Below are 12,130 nucleotides of genomic sequence, written 5' to 3'. Positions count from 1 at the left end.
TTCCAGTATGAGATACGCTTTCGCTCCCATCGCGTTCGGCCTCGGAGCCAACGCCCTTGTCGTTCGTCAGGCTACACAGTGCTTCAAGCTTGAGGCGTCAGGCGGCGCATCAGGCGTACTTGGCCAACTCGACGACGGCCAGAACCGTGTCGGTAACGGTGGTCTGCCTACCGGCTGCTACTGCCTGGACGGCAACGGTGGCTTCACTGATTCCAATGGACGTGGTTGCATCCTAACTCCTCCCACCACCCAGTTCCAGTGCGATGTTGGTGCCACTCCCACCAACGGCTTTGCGGTCGGTCCCAACGGTGGCGTTACATACAACGGCTCCGGCAAGTTCTACGCTTGCCCCGTCAACGACAACGGCGAGTACAACGTCTACACAACACCTGCCCCTGGCCAAGAGAAGTGCGTCGAGATCTCTCTTGGCTCAGCTGGTTCTTGCGGAGCTGGCGCTACACAACCCGCTGGCTCTCAGCCTGCTGGCACACCTCCCGTAGCCACCGCGACTGGACCTGCCGGCACACCCCCTGTCGCTACCGCCACTGTACCTGCTGGTACACCTCCTGCTGGCACATACCCTGCTGGAACACCTCCCGCCGGCACACCTCCCGTCGCTACTGCTACTGTACCTGCTGGCACACCTCCTGCTGGTACACCACCCGCCGGTACACCTCCTGCTGGAAAGCCTTCTGGTATGCCTGGGAAGCCTTCTGATATGCCTGGAAAGCCTTCCGGTATGCCTGGAAAGCCCTCCGGTATGCCCGGAATGCCTTCTGGCATGCCCGAGTACCCCGGCCAACCTGGAAAGCCTCAGCAATCAGGCAAGCCGGGCTACCCCGCCATGTCTGAAGGCATGAAGCCCTCCCAGCCCGCACCTGGTGTCCCTCAAGAGTCTGAGTGCGTTCCAAGCGTCGTTACCGTCACTGTAACTGCGCCTGCTGCTCCTCCCGCTGGAACCAACCCCGCCCCCTCTGAGACCAAGCCAGCCCCTCCCGCTGAGACGCACCCCGCTCCTCCCGCCGAGACTCACCCTGCTCCTCCCGCTGAGACGCACCCCGCTCCTCCCGCCGAGACCTATCCCGCTGCTTCCGCGACCATGCCCGCTCCTCCAGCAGGAAGCAAGCCCGCTGAAACACCAGAGAACCCAGACGACGGCGTTAACAACGGCGGTGAGGGCTCATGCCCCCAGGACCTCAACGGCAACTACGAGTACCCCCACCTCATCGTACCTGTCGACTCCGAGCAATCCGACAAGGCCCACGACACCTCCTACAACGGCAAGATTGATAGCCACACCTGCACCATCTTCAACTTCGACATCCCCGCCTCCATGGCTGGCAAGAAGTGCTCTGCCATGTTCATGCTTCCCAAGAAGGAGGACCTCGAGACCTCCGACTACACCATGTCTGGTCACGGAGAGTGCACCGTCAGCAAGCTCAAGGGCCCTGCCGATGCGATGACTACCTACAAGAACATGCCCGCCAAGGAGAAGGATGTTGCCCACATGGAGATGACCCCTGGCAACACCTACCCCATCGAGACTGGTGACTGCGAGGCTGGCAAGACCGTCACCTACATGATTTGTGGCAGCGGTGACTTCTCCATGGATTACTTCCAGGACTACAACCCAAGCCCCCTTGGCATGTACGTCCGCCAGTGCTAGATTGTTAGCGTTGGTGGCTGAGACCTTGTGTTGATCATGAATCATCATCAAGTGAGTCTAGAAGGTGTCGGATGTGAACACCACCTACTTCTTCTTCTTCATCGTCGCTGAGACGAGCCGTTCCTTTGTAATAACAACATGATACGATACGACGACATGGCACTCCTTATGAATAGTTTGTAGACTAGATTCGATTCAATGTACATTTTTACTCCTAGATTTTGATCTTCCAGATGCTGGTTCTCGTGAATGTTGAAGCTGTATACCAGCTCTTTCGCCTCGCAACGACCAGCAGCTGGTCAACTCCGCAAAGTTGCGAAACATGGGTCGTTACCGCATCGATCTCTGCCTCGCTCACAATCGATGCGCACTCGCCGCTATCCTCCACATCCTTGTCTCCTCCATCTCAACCTCTTTACTCTGAAGCCACAACGACGAACGCATCAACTTGAAGCTTTCTTCTTGTCCTGCATCCGTGGTCGCATTCCTATCTCGTAAGAACATATCTTCTGATATCGGGAAGGAGCTTATCTCTCGCGACTGTAGCGTTCGACATTGCAGCGGAGTGAAAGGACTTCCAACATTTGGAACGTGCAACGGAAACCACGACGACTACTGCCAAGACGCTAACGGCAAGGAAACCAGCTTCCCGCCCCGGCACCCGCGTCGCGTTCACTACGAAATGTCACGCGTCCGACTGCACCCCATCCCAATTCAACCGACGCGAGCGACTACGCGACTACTGCGTTCTCGAGATATCGACGCGTTGTCCTTTGAAGGGCGGTTCGCTCGACTTCGGGTATCATGCACGCCGCGCGCGTCGCACAGCACCATCATTTTCGTGCCTTTTCGCGCTCCATCCGTAAAATGCGCCTTCAGCCAGATCTCGGGATGTCTGGATGTCGATATGCGATCAGGCAATTCACTGTGTCGTCCTACGGCCATTATCACATGTCCCACGTAGGGCGCGCGTCCAGGTGCAAGGAAATTGACCTACACGTTTGTATGCCATAGGCCTTCAATCTGCGCGATCGTCTCAACCCCAGTGCCTAAGCTCGCCATATCACTTTCGACATCTATCTTGTGTTGGAGCTCCTGCATCGTGCGTGCAGCATCTACATCCAACTCAGCCTCAGGGTACAGCCGCTCACACCCGCGCTAGAAGACGCAACGAATCTTCTGTACAGTGCCTGCAGATGGCGAGCTGCAGTCCGAAATGACACAAGATCCCCACAGTACTTTATGTGCAATATACACAGCATTAGCTTGACCACTCCGTCCAATCTGCAGGGCGCTTTTCGGAATCGCAATATCACGAGCCGGATTGCGGGGTCGTCGTTTCAACGAAGCTGGGGTAGAAGCCGGGTAAACAGCTCAGATATATTGACTACCCGCAACAGCCCCGGTAGACTTTACCTTGGCTAATTTACTGTTAACAGGACTACATGCCAATCTAGGGGCGAACGACCGTTCCTTACATTCGCCAAAGAAAGCGCACAGTACGCCATCGATGAAGCACTACAGCAACGCCGCCGTGGCGCTTTGTATGCGAGATGTCAATGCTTTTTCTCCAAGGACTTGGACCGTCTTGAGTGCTGTTAGAATGTACAACGGGCCGACGGTACCGTTGACCAAGTCTAAAGACAGCCACGTGAACGTAAGGGCAAACCTGTACCAAGCCTGCTGAAAGAGAAAGGGATGATTGGATGGGTCTTTTCCGCGGCGCAAATCTTCATGGCGTTCTATAAAAGCCCCAGGTAGTCCACGGTACGGTTCATCACCACCTCGAGTCAATTCCAAGCCTCTCGTTTCATCATGGTGCAACTCACACAGTTCGTTTTGGCAACTGCCGCCCTCGCTGGGGCTGCGTCCGCAGCTCCTAAGCCACCCCCAGGCCCCAACGTCAACCCTTGGACTGGCAAAGACCGCTATGTTGTTCAAAGCTACGGCAAGAAGCTCGAACAGACGATTGCAACCTTCACGGCCCAGAACGACACTCTCAATGCGGCGCGCACTCGCACAGTCGCCCAGAAGATCTCGACTTTCACTTGGGTCACCACACGCGATGGTCTCAGCCTCATTCCCCAAGCCATCAAGGAGGCTCGTCAGCAGAAGAAGGGCCCAAAGAAGATGATCGTCGGACTAGTTCTGTACAATCTGCCCGACCGTGATTGCTCTGCTGGCGAGTCTGCCGGTGAGCTCAGCTCCGCCAACAACGGTCTCCAGATCTACAAGAAGGAGTTTGTCGACAAGTACGCCAAGCTTGTTTCTGAGGCCAGGGATCTCGACTTCGCCATCGTTCTGGAGCCCGACAGTCTGGGCAACGCCGTCACTAACCAGGGCGTTCCTTTCTGCGCCAACGCCACTCCAATCTACGAGGAGGGTATTGCGTATGCGATCTCCAAGTTGCAGTTCCCCAACGTACATCTGTACATCGATGCTGCGCACGGCGGCTGGCTCGGTTGGGCAGACAACCTGAAGCCGACTGCTGAGGTCTTCGGCAGGGTTGTTGCCATGGCCAAGAAGCTCAACCCCATGGCTAAGATCCGGGGGTTTTCGACCAATGTCTCGAACTACAACTCCTTCCAAGCCAAGGTCCGCGAGAACTACACCGAGTACTCGCCATCCTGGGACGAGAGCCACTACGCCACATCGCTCGCTCCTTACCTCGAGGCCGAGGGTCTGCCATCCCACTTCATCATCGACCAGGGCCGCGTCGCCCTTCCCGGTGCTCGTGAGGAGTGGGGTGAGTGGTGCAACGTTGAGCCTGCCGGATTTGGTCCTCTACCTGGTTCCAAGCAGAACAACACCAACGTCGACTCTCTTGTCTGGATCAAGCCTGGTGGTGAGAGTGACGGAAAGTGCGGTCTTACTGGCGCACCGGCTGCTGGTGCTTGGTTCGACGAGTACGTGCAGATGCTGGTCAAGAACGCTGACCCGCCTCTGGCGCCAACCTACATGAAGAAGCCTCATGGTCCCAAGGCCTAAATGTGGTAGAGCTGACCGAGTGTAAAGTACGCGGTTTCTGTTTAATGTACATATTGGATCGAATACTTAAGATTGTTCTAAGATATCTATCTTTTCAAAGTCTCACTGACCTTGCTACGCCATCCAGATATGACCTATTTTCAGGGCCCTCCAGGGCTATGCACTCTGAACCCACACGTGACTCCAAGCTAACCTCACCGCTGCCTAGCCTGGGCCTGCAACTATTTAGAGAAGGCAATTCTCTTGTGAGTCCGCCACAACAACGTCTTTGCAACAAATCTACGCCGAGTCTCCATCGAATTCTCAAACCCAACCCGATACCCGAGTCCACATTATGGCGACAGCCTTCTGGGACCGCGAGAAGGCCTACAAAGAGTGGGAGGGATTGCTCAAGCGTGCAACTACGCCTGAGGAATCTGACAAGATGTAAGCCGCTGAATAGAGCGCTTACTTCATCCACAATACACTAGCTGATCGAAACAGCGCCACAGCAAACCAGTTCAACTCGCCCCTACTTCGTCTACCTGGCGAAATCCGCAATCACATCTACACCTACGTCTGCCAATCCATTACAGTCAAGCACGGGAAGCGCCCAGAAGTCTCCGAAAGGTCGTGTCTCTTCACCCAAACCTTCCTCCTCACCTGCAAACAGATCTTCTGCGAGGCCATCGCACTCTTGTATACCCACGCCACGTTCGAGTTGTCTGGATTTCGAGGGTGGGCAGCTCACGTGAGCCTCAACCCCAAATATCGCAACCTCATTTCCTCGCTGTATATGGACGGTGGTTATCTCACCACTGCGATACGGAAGGCTTGGGAATTCAAAGCTGGTATAAGGGCTAAACCTGATCTACCTGGGGTTGAGAGGGTCCTTTTGAAGCAACCCGTTAGGGCGACTGATATATGCATCGATGCGCTACGAGGACTGTTTGGAAAGCCGAACCTACAGGTCACCGACGAGGAGATCACAGATCCATATTGGCTCCTGGTTATGCAAAAGCGTTCAATGCAGCCTGGGACTTATCGCTGCTAGCGCATTCTTTCCCAATTTAGCTTCTCTTACTCATGAGTAGCTGGATACCTATGTACATGAGGAAGCGATTTCGGTTAAGTTGGGAGCGCATGGACCTGAGAACGGTGCAGAAGTTCTGATGGATATACAAAGTGTCATTTATAGCAACACATTAGAAATGGATCAAGAAACATCCTCGGCCCTATGCACGTGATCCGGCGCGTGATCTCGAGGGTCTAATCCCGGTCTTGCAACCACCCCCGCACGTACCCTCTGTATATAAAACACCTTGATCGCCGAAACCAGTCCTCTTCTCTTGTCTTCCCACAGATTGTTCTCAGTAAGCCATCAGCTCATCCAGTCTCGTGAGCAACTACCTAGGTACGCTGACTGATTGGTGTAGCCCATAAATCCCCGAACACACGTACCTGGGTAAGCGTTCTGCGCCATTGAACACTTCCTGGGTTTGGCTCCTGACCCCGCGTAGCAATATGTCACGACAGACAGTCACCTCACGTCAGCGTCGCGTGCTCACTTCCAAAGAAGCTCGCGAGATGTAAGTACCTGGACCATTCAGCCATATCGAGACGACGAGCATCTGCTAACATGTATCCAGCACTCTTCAGAATCAGCTCGGCTCACCTCTCTTGCGGCTGCCAGGGGAAATACGCAACAAGATCTACGTGTACGCGGTTTCCCGCACTCAAGCCGTCTTCAACAACAGTCCTCGAGCCCGCAAGTCCACAGCCATCATATCCACCTGTTCTCAGATGCGCCATGAAGCCCACGCCATCTTCTTCGCGCATGCGACATTAGATCTGAGGGCGCTCCTGTTCTCGGAGTTCCCAGAGAATCTTCCACACGCGGACTACCAGCTCGTCACTTCCATCCATCTACGATCGCAGCGGATTACAAGGCTCCTACGGGAGGATGAGCATTTTGTAGCGGAACGACAGGGAGCTAAACTCTTCCCGGAACTGGAACGAGTATATGTCGCTGGTTGGAGTAAATCGCGCATGCCAAAGGATAGTTTGGGGGTTGACGCGCTACGAACTTGGGCGGGAAATGCGGACTTGCAAGTGGCCCACAGCTCAGCCTTCTAGGAACTTTCACGCGTGGAAGTGCTGCACAAGGGAATAGCGAGAGTTTCGATACGTCATAAATAGCTCTGCAATGGAGAAATGTAATAGTCGCGTAATACACGCTAGATAATTAATATTCGCTTCCCAAGCCTTCCACCTACTTCTGTGTCCCGCTCACTTCCATAATCAAAACACCCCTAGTTCTCCTGAACGCGAAATGGATATCAATCTCTCAACAACAACGATGCATAACAACGAAGTCCTGTCCGACCTGTCAGTCAGCCATGTTCCACATACTTAACCTCCCCCACTCTCGCTGACACGCTATTTAGAGCAATCAAGAACCAACTCACATCCCCGCTTCTCAAACTCCCCGGAGAGATACGCAACAAGATCTACGAGTACACATTCATCAACATCCAGATCCATATACACTCTTTAAGTTCCTACTCCTACAAGAGATCTACGGCTCTCATATCAGCCTGTTCTCAACTCCGTTTCGAAGCCCGTACAATGTTCTTCGCTAGAGCGATCTACCATATCTTCGAAAGGGCCTGGGATGATATGCGGCTCCTCCGGGATATCGCTAAACTGGCGGTCTGTCAACTTATTACATCCATTCGCATACCCCGTTGGGGTGCGAATGATTTGGAAGGCACGACGATCTTGAGTTTTCCGGCTTTAGTGCGAGTCTATGTTTCCGGTATCTGGCCACTAGATGATGTCGATAGTATACGGGAAAAGCTGCGGGTCTGGGCGGGGAATGCGAACTTGAAGGTCATCTTTGAAGCCCATCCTGAATCCGTGCGAAGAGCTTTGGAAGGTGAGAGCGCGGCTTGTACGTCATAGCGTTTGCTGCTACCCAAAAGGGTAATGGCCACTAGATAGTCGCCTCCTCTACTCGAATGCAACAGTTACCCGGGGTTACACTCACATCGCTTCTCAACACACTCCAGTCCTTGTCTTTTAACTACAATCACTTCTTGCCTTTGTTACACAACATCACCTCCTTCCTGCGCGATACTCGCGATGCAGAGCGATCTCGCATGCGCAGCCTTGCCCTGCGACAACGCAATGTCGGAAATGTAAGCACAGCGCCCTCAAATGCACGCGCACAAAAGCTGAAACTCCGGCTAGTACGCTCAGAAATCAGCTCAACTCACCTCTTCTTCGCCTGCCCGCCGAGATCCGCAACAAGATCTACACCTTCGTCTCGCTCTCCACGACCATCAAAGTGACAGAAGCCTCCGAGAGCAGCATTTTGAAATGCATCCTCTGCTTGAGAGCCCCAGGTCTTGTTAGAAGTTGCAAGCAGATACAGCACGAAGCCACCACGTTGCTCTACAGCCTAGCCATTTTCGACATCACCAGCCACAGCGGGGCTTTCTTGCTAGATAGAACATTCAATCGCAACATCTGCAGTCTCATTACCTCAATCAGGATGTCTGGTTACTGGGCTCGTTCCGTAATGTTCAAGTCCGATTCCGTACCACGTTCTTGGATAGAAAACAGGACACCAGCAGGATGCCTGCCAAGTCTGAAGAGCGTGTATGTACAGAAGATATACTGTGGATGGAAGAACATGAAGGATCTAGCAGCTCTGAGGAAGTGGTTTGGAGATGAATCACTCGAGATCATCTTTGAGAAATAAGCTGGCTGGGATAGTGGACGCTCACAGTCCACGAGAAGACTGTGCTGATTAAGAAGTTGATAGTAATCAAAGATACATTTTGCACAATGAGAATTTTGTTTCAGTTTCATGCACTGCTGATAGATCGTATACCCATTCGCTGCGAGCTTGTCGGCCACGAGAATGAAGCATCCAGCAGTCCTTCTCGAGCAACTCAAGGGACCCAAGGCCTAGTGAGTGCCCTTAGAGGCCAATGGGCCTGATTAGTCACAAGAGATACCCAGGTAGTCGATTTCCGCACTAGAGCCTTTTGAGAAAGCGCAGTAAACACTGCCTTCGCTTCTCAATCTTTCCATCTCTCTCCGCCCACCACCAACAACCAGAGTCAAGCGCCGCCAATCTACGCGCTCCTGCGACATGGAGGCCGACGCTTACCCCGCAGCCTTCCTGGGCGAAGAGACTGAAGCAAACATGTAAGCTCGCTCTCTCTCGCCCAGTCGCACGTACTAACACATGAGCCAAGCACTCTCAGAAACCAGCTCGAGTCGCCGCTTCTCCGCCTGCCCGCTGAGCTGCGAAACAAGATCTACACCCACGTCGGTCTTTCCACTACGATTGAAGTTATTGTTATTGCAAATCATATGCCACAAGCCAAGGATTGGGGTTCGGCAAAGCTCAAAGTCGGGCTTCCCGGCCTCCTCAGTACTTGTAAACAGATCCGACAAGAAGCCACTTCTTTGATAGGCAAATCTGCCATCCTCGATCTCTCGAAGATAGACCCCCGCTCATGGCTAGAGCCCCGTTGCAAGAACAAGTTCAGCGAGCTCATCACCTCAGTTAGAATTGATTACGAGTTTGCTGAGGTTGCTTCAGGCGTTTCTTCTCTATACCTTGGCCAGACCATACGAGCAAAAACGTCTCCTACAAGCTGGCTACCAAGCCTAGAGAAGGTTCATGTCAAATCGTGGGGGTGGAGGCCCTTTGAGGACAGCGAGAAGATAAAGTCGGGCTTGAGGCTCTGGTGCAAGCAAGATAATCTGAAAGTCATCTTCGAGGACCTTCTCTATTGGCGGGACGGAAATGGGACCAAATATTGGGCTGGTGAGTGGAAAGAAGACTACGACTAAGGAGTCACTTCGATCGCTGAGCTGAGCCCGTTCCTGGTGCTTTTTACTCCCTCATAGCAACTTGGCGCTCGGTGTAATACTAGACTTGACCACGGGGAGGTGTCTTTCCCATAGCAGCGTAGCGATGGGAACGATCGTATATCAAGACCAATGAAAAGCAGCTTCACAGAAGGAAAGGAGGAACCTTTAAAGTCACGTTACCTACGTATCTTGTTGGAAACAATAGTGACCTTGGGTAGTCCAAGCTTCCGATTGAATCACGCGACTAGCTCTTGGCGAGCTAGCAAAATACATGATGAATCTATCACACTTTTTCGAGCTTACTACTTAGTTCCGACCCCCACCGAGCAGCTCAAATCAACATACCCTATATTCCCCCCCACACACGCAAAATGGCAACGCCATCTACACCCGATGAACTCAACACCGTCATGTCAAAAATGTACGTCCACTACCATTCCCCGCACTTCCCACTGACATCCTTCACAGTACATCCGCCAATCAAATCAGCTCTCCACTCCTTCGCCTGCCCGCTGAGCTGCGAAACCAGATCTACACCTTCGTCGGCCTCTCTACTATCATTAAAGCCATTCAACCTGAAGGGTCTCTCACATGCAGCTTCCAGGTTCCAGAACAACTCAAGGCGTGCAAACAAATCCGTCACGAAGCCACCTCAATAGTATACAGATCAGCCCTCTTCGATTTCACCCAGTGTAACACGGGTGTCTGGCTGAACGGCAGCTGCGACCACTCAATCGGCGAGTTCGTTACCTCGATTAAGATTGGGGGTCAAGTGGCATGCCTCGTTTCCCACTATATTGGAAAAGGTAGGAGCTATGAAGGACTGCAATTTCCGACCAAATGGCTGCCGAACGTGCAGAAAATTTACATCAAGTATGACGCATGTATGCAACAGTGGGGATTTACTACAGGGACAGCAATGGAGGTGTTGTGCAAGAAGAATACCATGCAAATCATCTTTGTGTGACTGAGAGAATGGGCGGTGGGCAGGAAGAGGGTATTTCTAGACGTCAGAGAGCTAGCTAGTTAAAAGAGAAGTGGATTGCAGTATCAGCCCTTGGCTAGGCAGCTAGCGCATTGCAGATAAATCGACCTCAGAAGCACTCAGTTCAAATTACCTATTCAGTTCCTTCAACTACACGCTAGCCAAAATCATTACACTCTACTTCTCCGTCCGTCCAAAGAATGGAAACTCCGTCTACAGCCGTTGTATCCGCCACCGCCATGTCCCAAACGTAAGCCCCTCGCCATTCACTCAACACCACCCACTAACTAACGCGCCTAGTACCCTCACCAACCAACAAACATCACCCCTTCTTCGTCTCCCTGCCGAACTGCGGAACATAGTCTACACCTACGTTGGTCTCGCGACTATTATCCGGCCCTACAGATTGGAAACTACAAACACCGCCAACACCGCCCCCATCAAGTACGCCCTCGAACTCCCAGGCCTCCTCTCAGCCTCGGCGCAAATCCGACAAGAAGCCACCCCCCTCATATACGCGCACGCCCTCTTCGATTTCAACGTGTTTAACTTGTTCTCGTGGCCACCAATTAGCACCTGCCACCACGAGATCAGCGGATTTATCACCTCGATTAGCCCCCTAGGCTTTAGAGACAGGGCCTACTGCGTTATGTCTTATAACATTATACTATGTTATAACTAATAAATAAACTTTTAAGCTATTAAAACTAAGCCTAATAAACTTAAACGCCTTTTACTACTTACTTATACTTTTCTTTCTTATATATTTATAATAAAGACTTATAATTTATATTAACTTATTTATTACTACTAATAATATATAAATAATACTTAGTAGTAGTAGTACTACTAATAATATATAAATAATACTTAGTAGTAGTAGTACTACTATATTATATATAGTTCTTCTTAAAAGTAAGTACTACTACTACTTTTATTATAGTTATAATTATCTAAAAGCTTTAGAAAATTCTAGAATTAGTAGTAATATATTTATAGTACTATAAAAAAGCTATATATTTTCTATAGCTTAATACGCTAGCTAAATACTCTAGAAAGATTTTAAATATACTTATAGTTTATTAGACTAGTTATATATTCTATTATAAGCTTATTAATAAGCTATTAGTATTACTTTATTATTTATAGTACTTTATACCTAATTTTATAGACTCTATTTAGTAAAAAGATATTAAATAACGCCTAGCTTTTAGATTATCTTAAGATAGCTAGAAGATTTTAAGATTTTAAGATATTTAGTATATATTACTATTAGTACTAATACTTATATAAACTATAACTATATATATTTATATACTTTTAGAAGCTTAAGTAGTAATTAAAAACTATATAATATAGTAGTAATAAAAATACTAGTACTATAAATTTATTAATAGCTTTATAGTATATATTTTCTAATAACTATAATATAATAACTATTTCTCTAAGTATTAATAAAACTTATAGTAGTTTATTATATTTACTATTTAGTAAATAGTATTTTTCTATAAAAGATAAGCTATAAATATTATATTCTTTTTATTTTATATTTTAGAACTTTTATAAAGTATTCTAGCTAAGATATTATATTATAAATATATAGCCTTTTTAATAGCTAA

The 12,130-nt window shown here is 50.1% G+C and overlaps 6 protein-coding genes across 6 annotated transcripts; all 6 read left to right on the top strand.

The window, feature by feature from the left end:
* Nucleotides 1-7: 7 nt before the first annotated feature.
* On the top strand, nt 8-1,666 carry J4E79_006466 (uncharacterized protein; the record flags this gene model as incomplete). The annotated part of the gene is made up of 1 exon (XM_049355337.1): nt 8-1,666. The coding sequence occupies one exon, from the start codon at nt 8-10 to the stop codon at nt 1,664-1,666; it is 1,659 nt and encodes a 552-aa protein (XP_049210010.1).
* A 1,815-nt stretch (nt 1,667-3,481) lies between these two features.
* CEL6B (1,4-beta-D-glucan cellobiohydrolase cel6b) lies at nt 3,482-4,654 on the top strand (the record flags this gene model as incomplete). The annotated part of the gene is made up of 1 exon (XM_049355336.1): nt 3,482-4,654. One exon carries the CDS (start codon nt 3,482-3,484, stop codon nt 4,652-4,654), a length of 1,173 nt encoding a protein of 390 aa, XP_049210009.1.
* A 334-nt stretch (nt 4,655-4,988) lies between these two features.
* J4E79_006464 (uncharacterized protein) lies at nt 4,989-6,769 on the top strand (the record flags this gene model as incomplete). The annotated part of the gene is made up of 3 exons (XM_049355335.1): nt 4,989-5,080; nt 5,138-5,655; nt 6,327-6,769. The coding sequence occupies 3 exons, from the start codon at nt 4,989-4,991 to the stop codon at nt 6,767-6,769; spliced, it is 1,053 nt and encodes a 350-aa protein (XP_049210008.1).
* A 2,026-nt stretch (nt 6,770-8,795) lies between these two features.
* On the top strand, nt 8,796-9,505 carry J4E79_006463 (uncharacterized protein; the record flags this gene model as incomplete). The annotated part of the gene is made up of 2 exons (XM_049355334.1): nt 8,796-8,851; nt 8,902-9,505. 2 exons carry the CDS (start codon nt 8,796-8,798, stop codon nt 9,503-9,505), a joined length of 660 nt encoding a protein of 219 aa, XP_049210007.1.
* Nucleotides 9,506-9,897: 392 nt separating this feature from the next.
* On the top strand, nt 9,898-10,493 carry J4E79_006462 (uncharacterized protein; the record flags this gene model as incomplete). Its single annotated transcript, XM_049355333.1, has 2 exons — nt 9,898-9,947; nt 9,995-10,493. 2 exons carry the CDS (start codon nt 9,898-9,900, stop codon nt 10,491-10,493), a joined length of 549 nt encoding a protein of 182 aa, XP_049210006.1.
* Nucleotides 10,494-10,750: 257 nt separating this feature from the next.
* Nucleotides 10,751-11,193, top strand: J4E79_006461 (uncharacterized protein; the record flags this gene model as incomplete). The annotated part of the gene is made up of 2 exons (XM_049355332.1): nt 10,751-10,761; nt 10,812-11,193. The coding sequence occupies 2 exons, from the start codon at nt 10,751-10,753 to the stop codon at nt 11,191-11,193; spliced, it is 393 nt and encodes a 130-aa protein (XP_049210005.1).
* Between the last annotated feature and the right edge of the window lie 937 nt (nt 11,194-12,130).

The sequence above is a fragment of the Alternaria viburni genome (assembly GCF_023758015.1).
Source record: "Alternaria viburni strain BMP 2772 chromosome Unknown scaffold_13, whole genome shotgun sequence".
NCBI lineage: Eukaryota > Fungi > Ascomycota > Dothideomycetes > Pleosporales > Pleosporaceae > Alternaria > Alternaria viburni.
The sequence above is the reverse complement of the archived record's forward strand: the minus strand, read 5'-3'. Positions and strand labels throughout refer to the sequence as shown.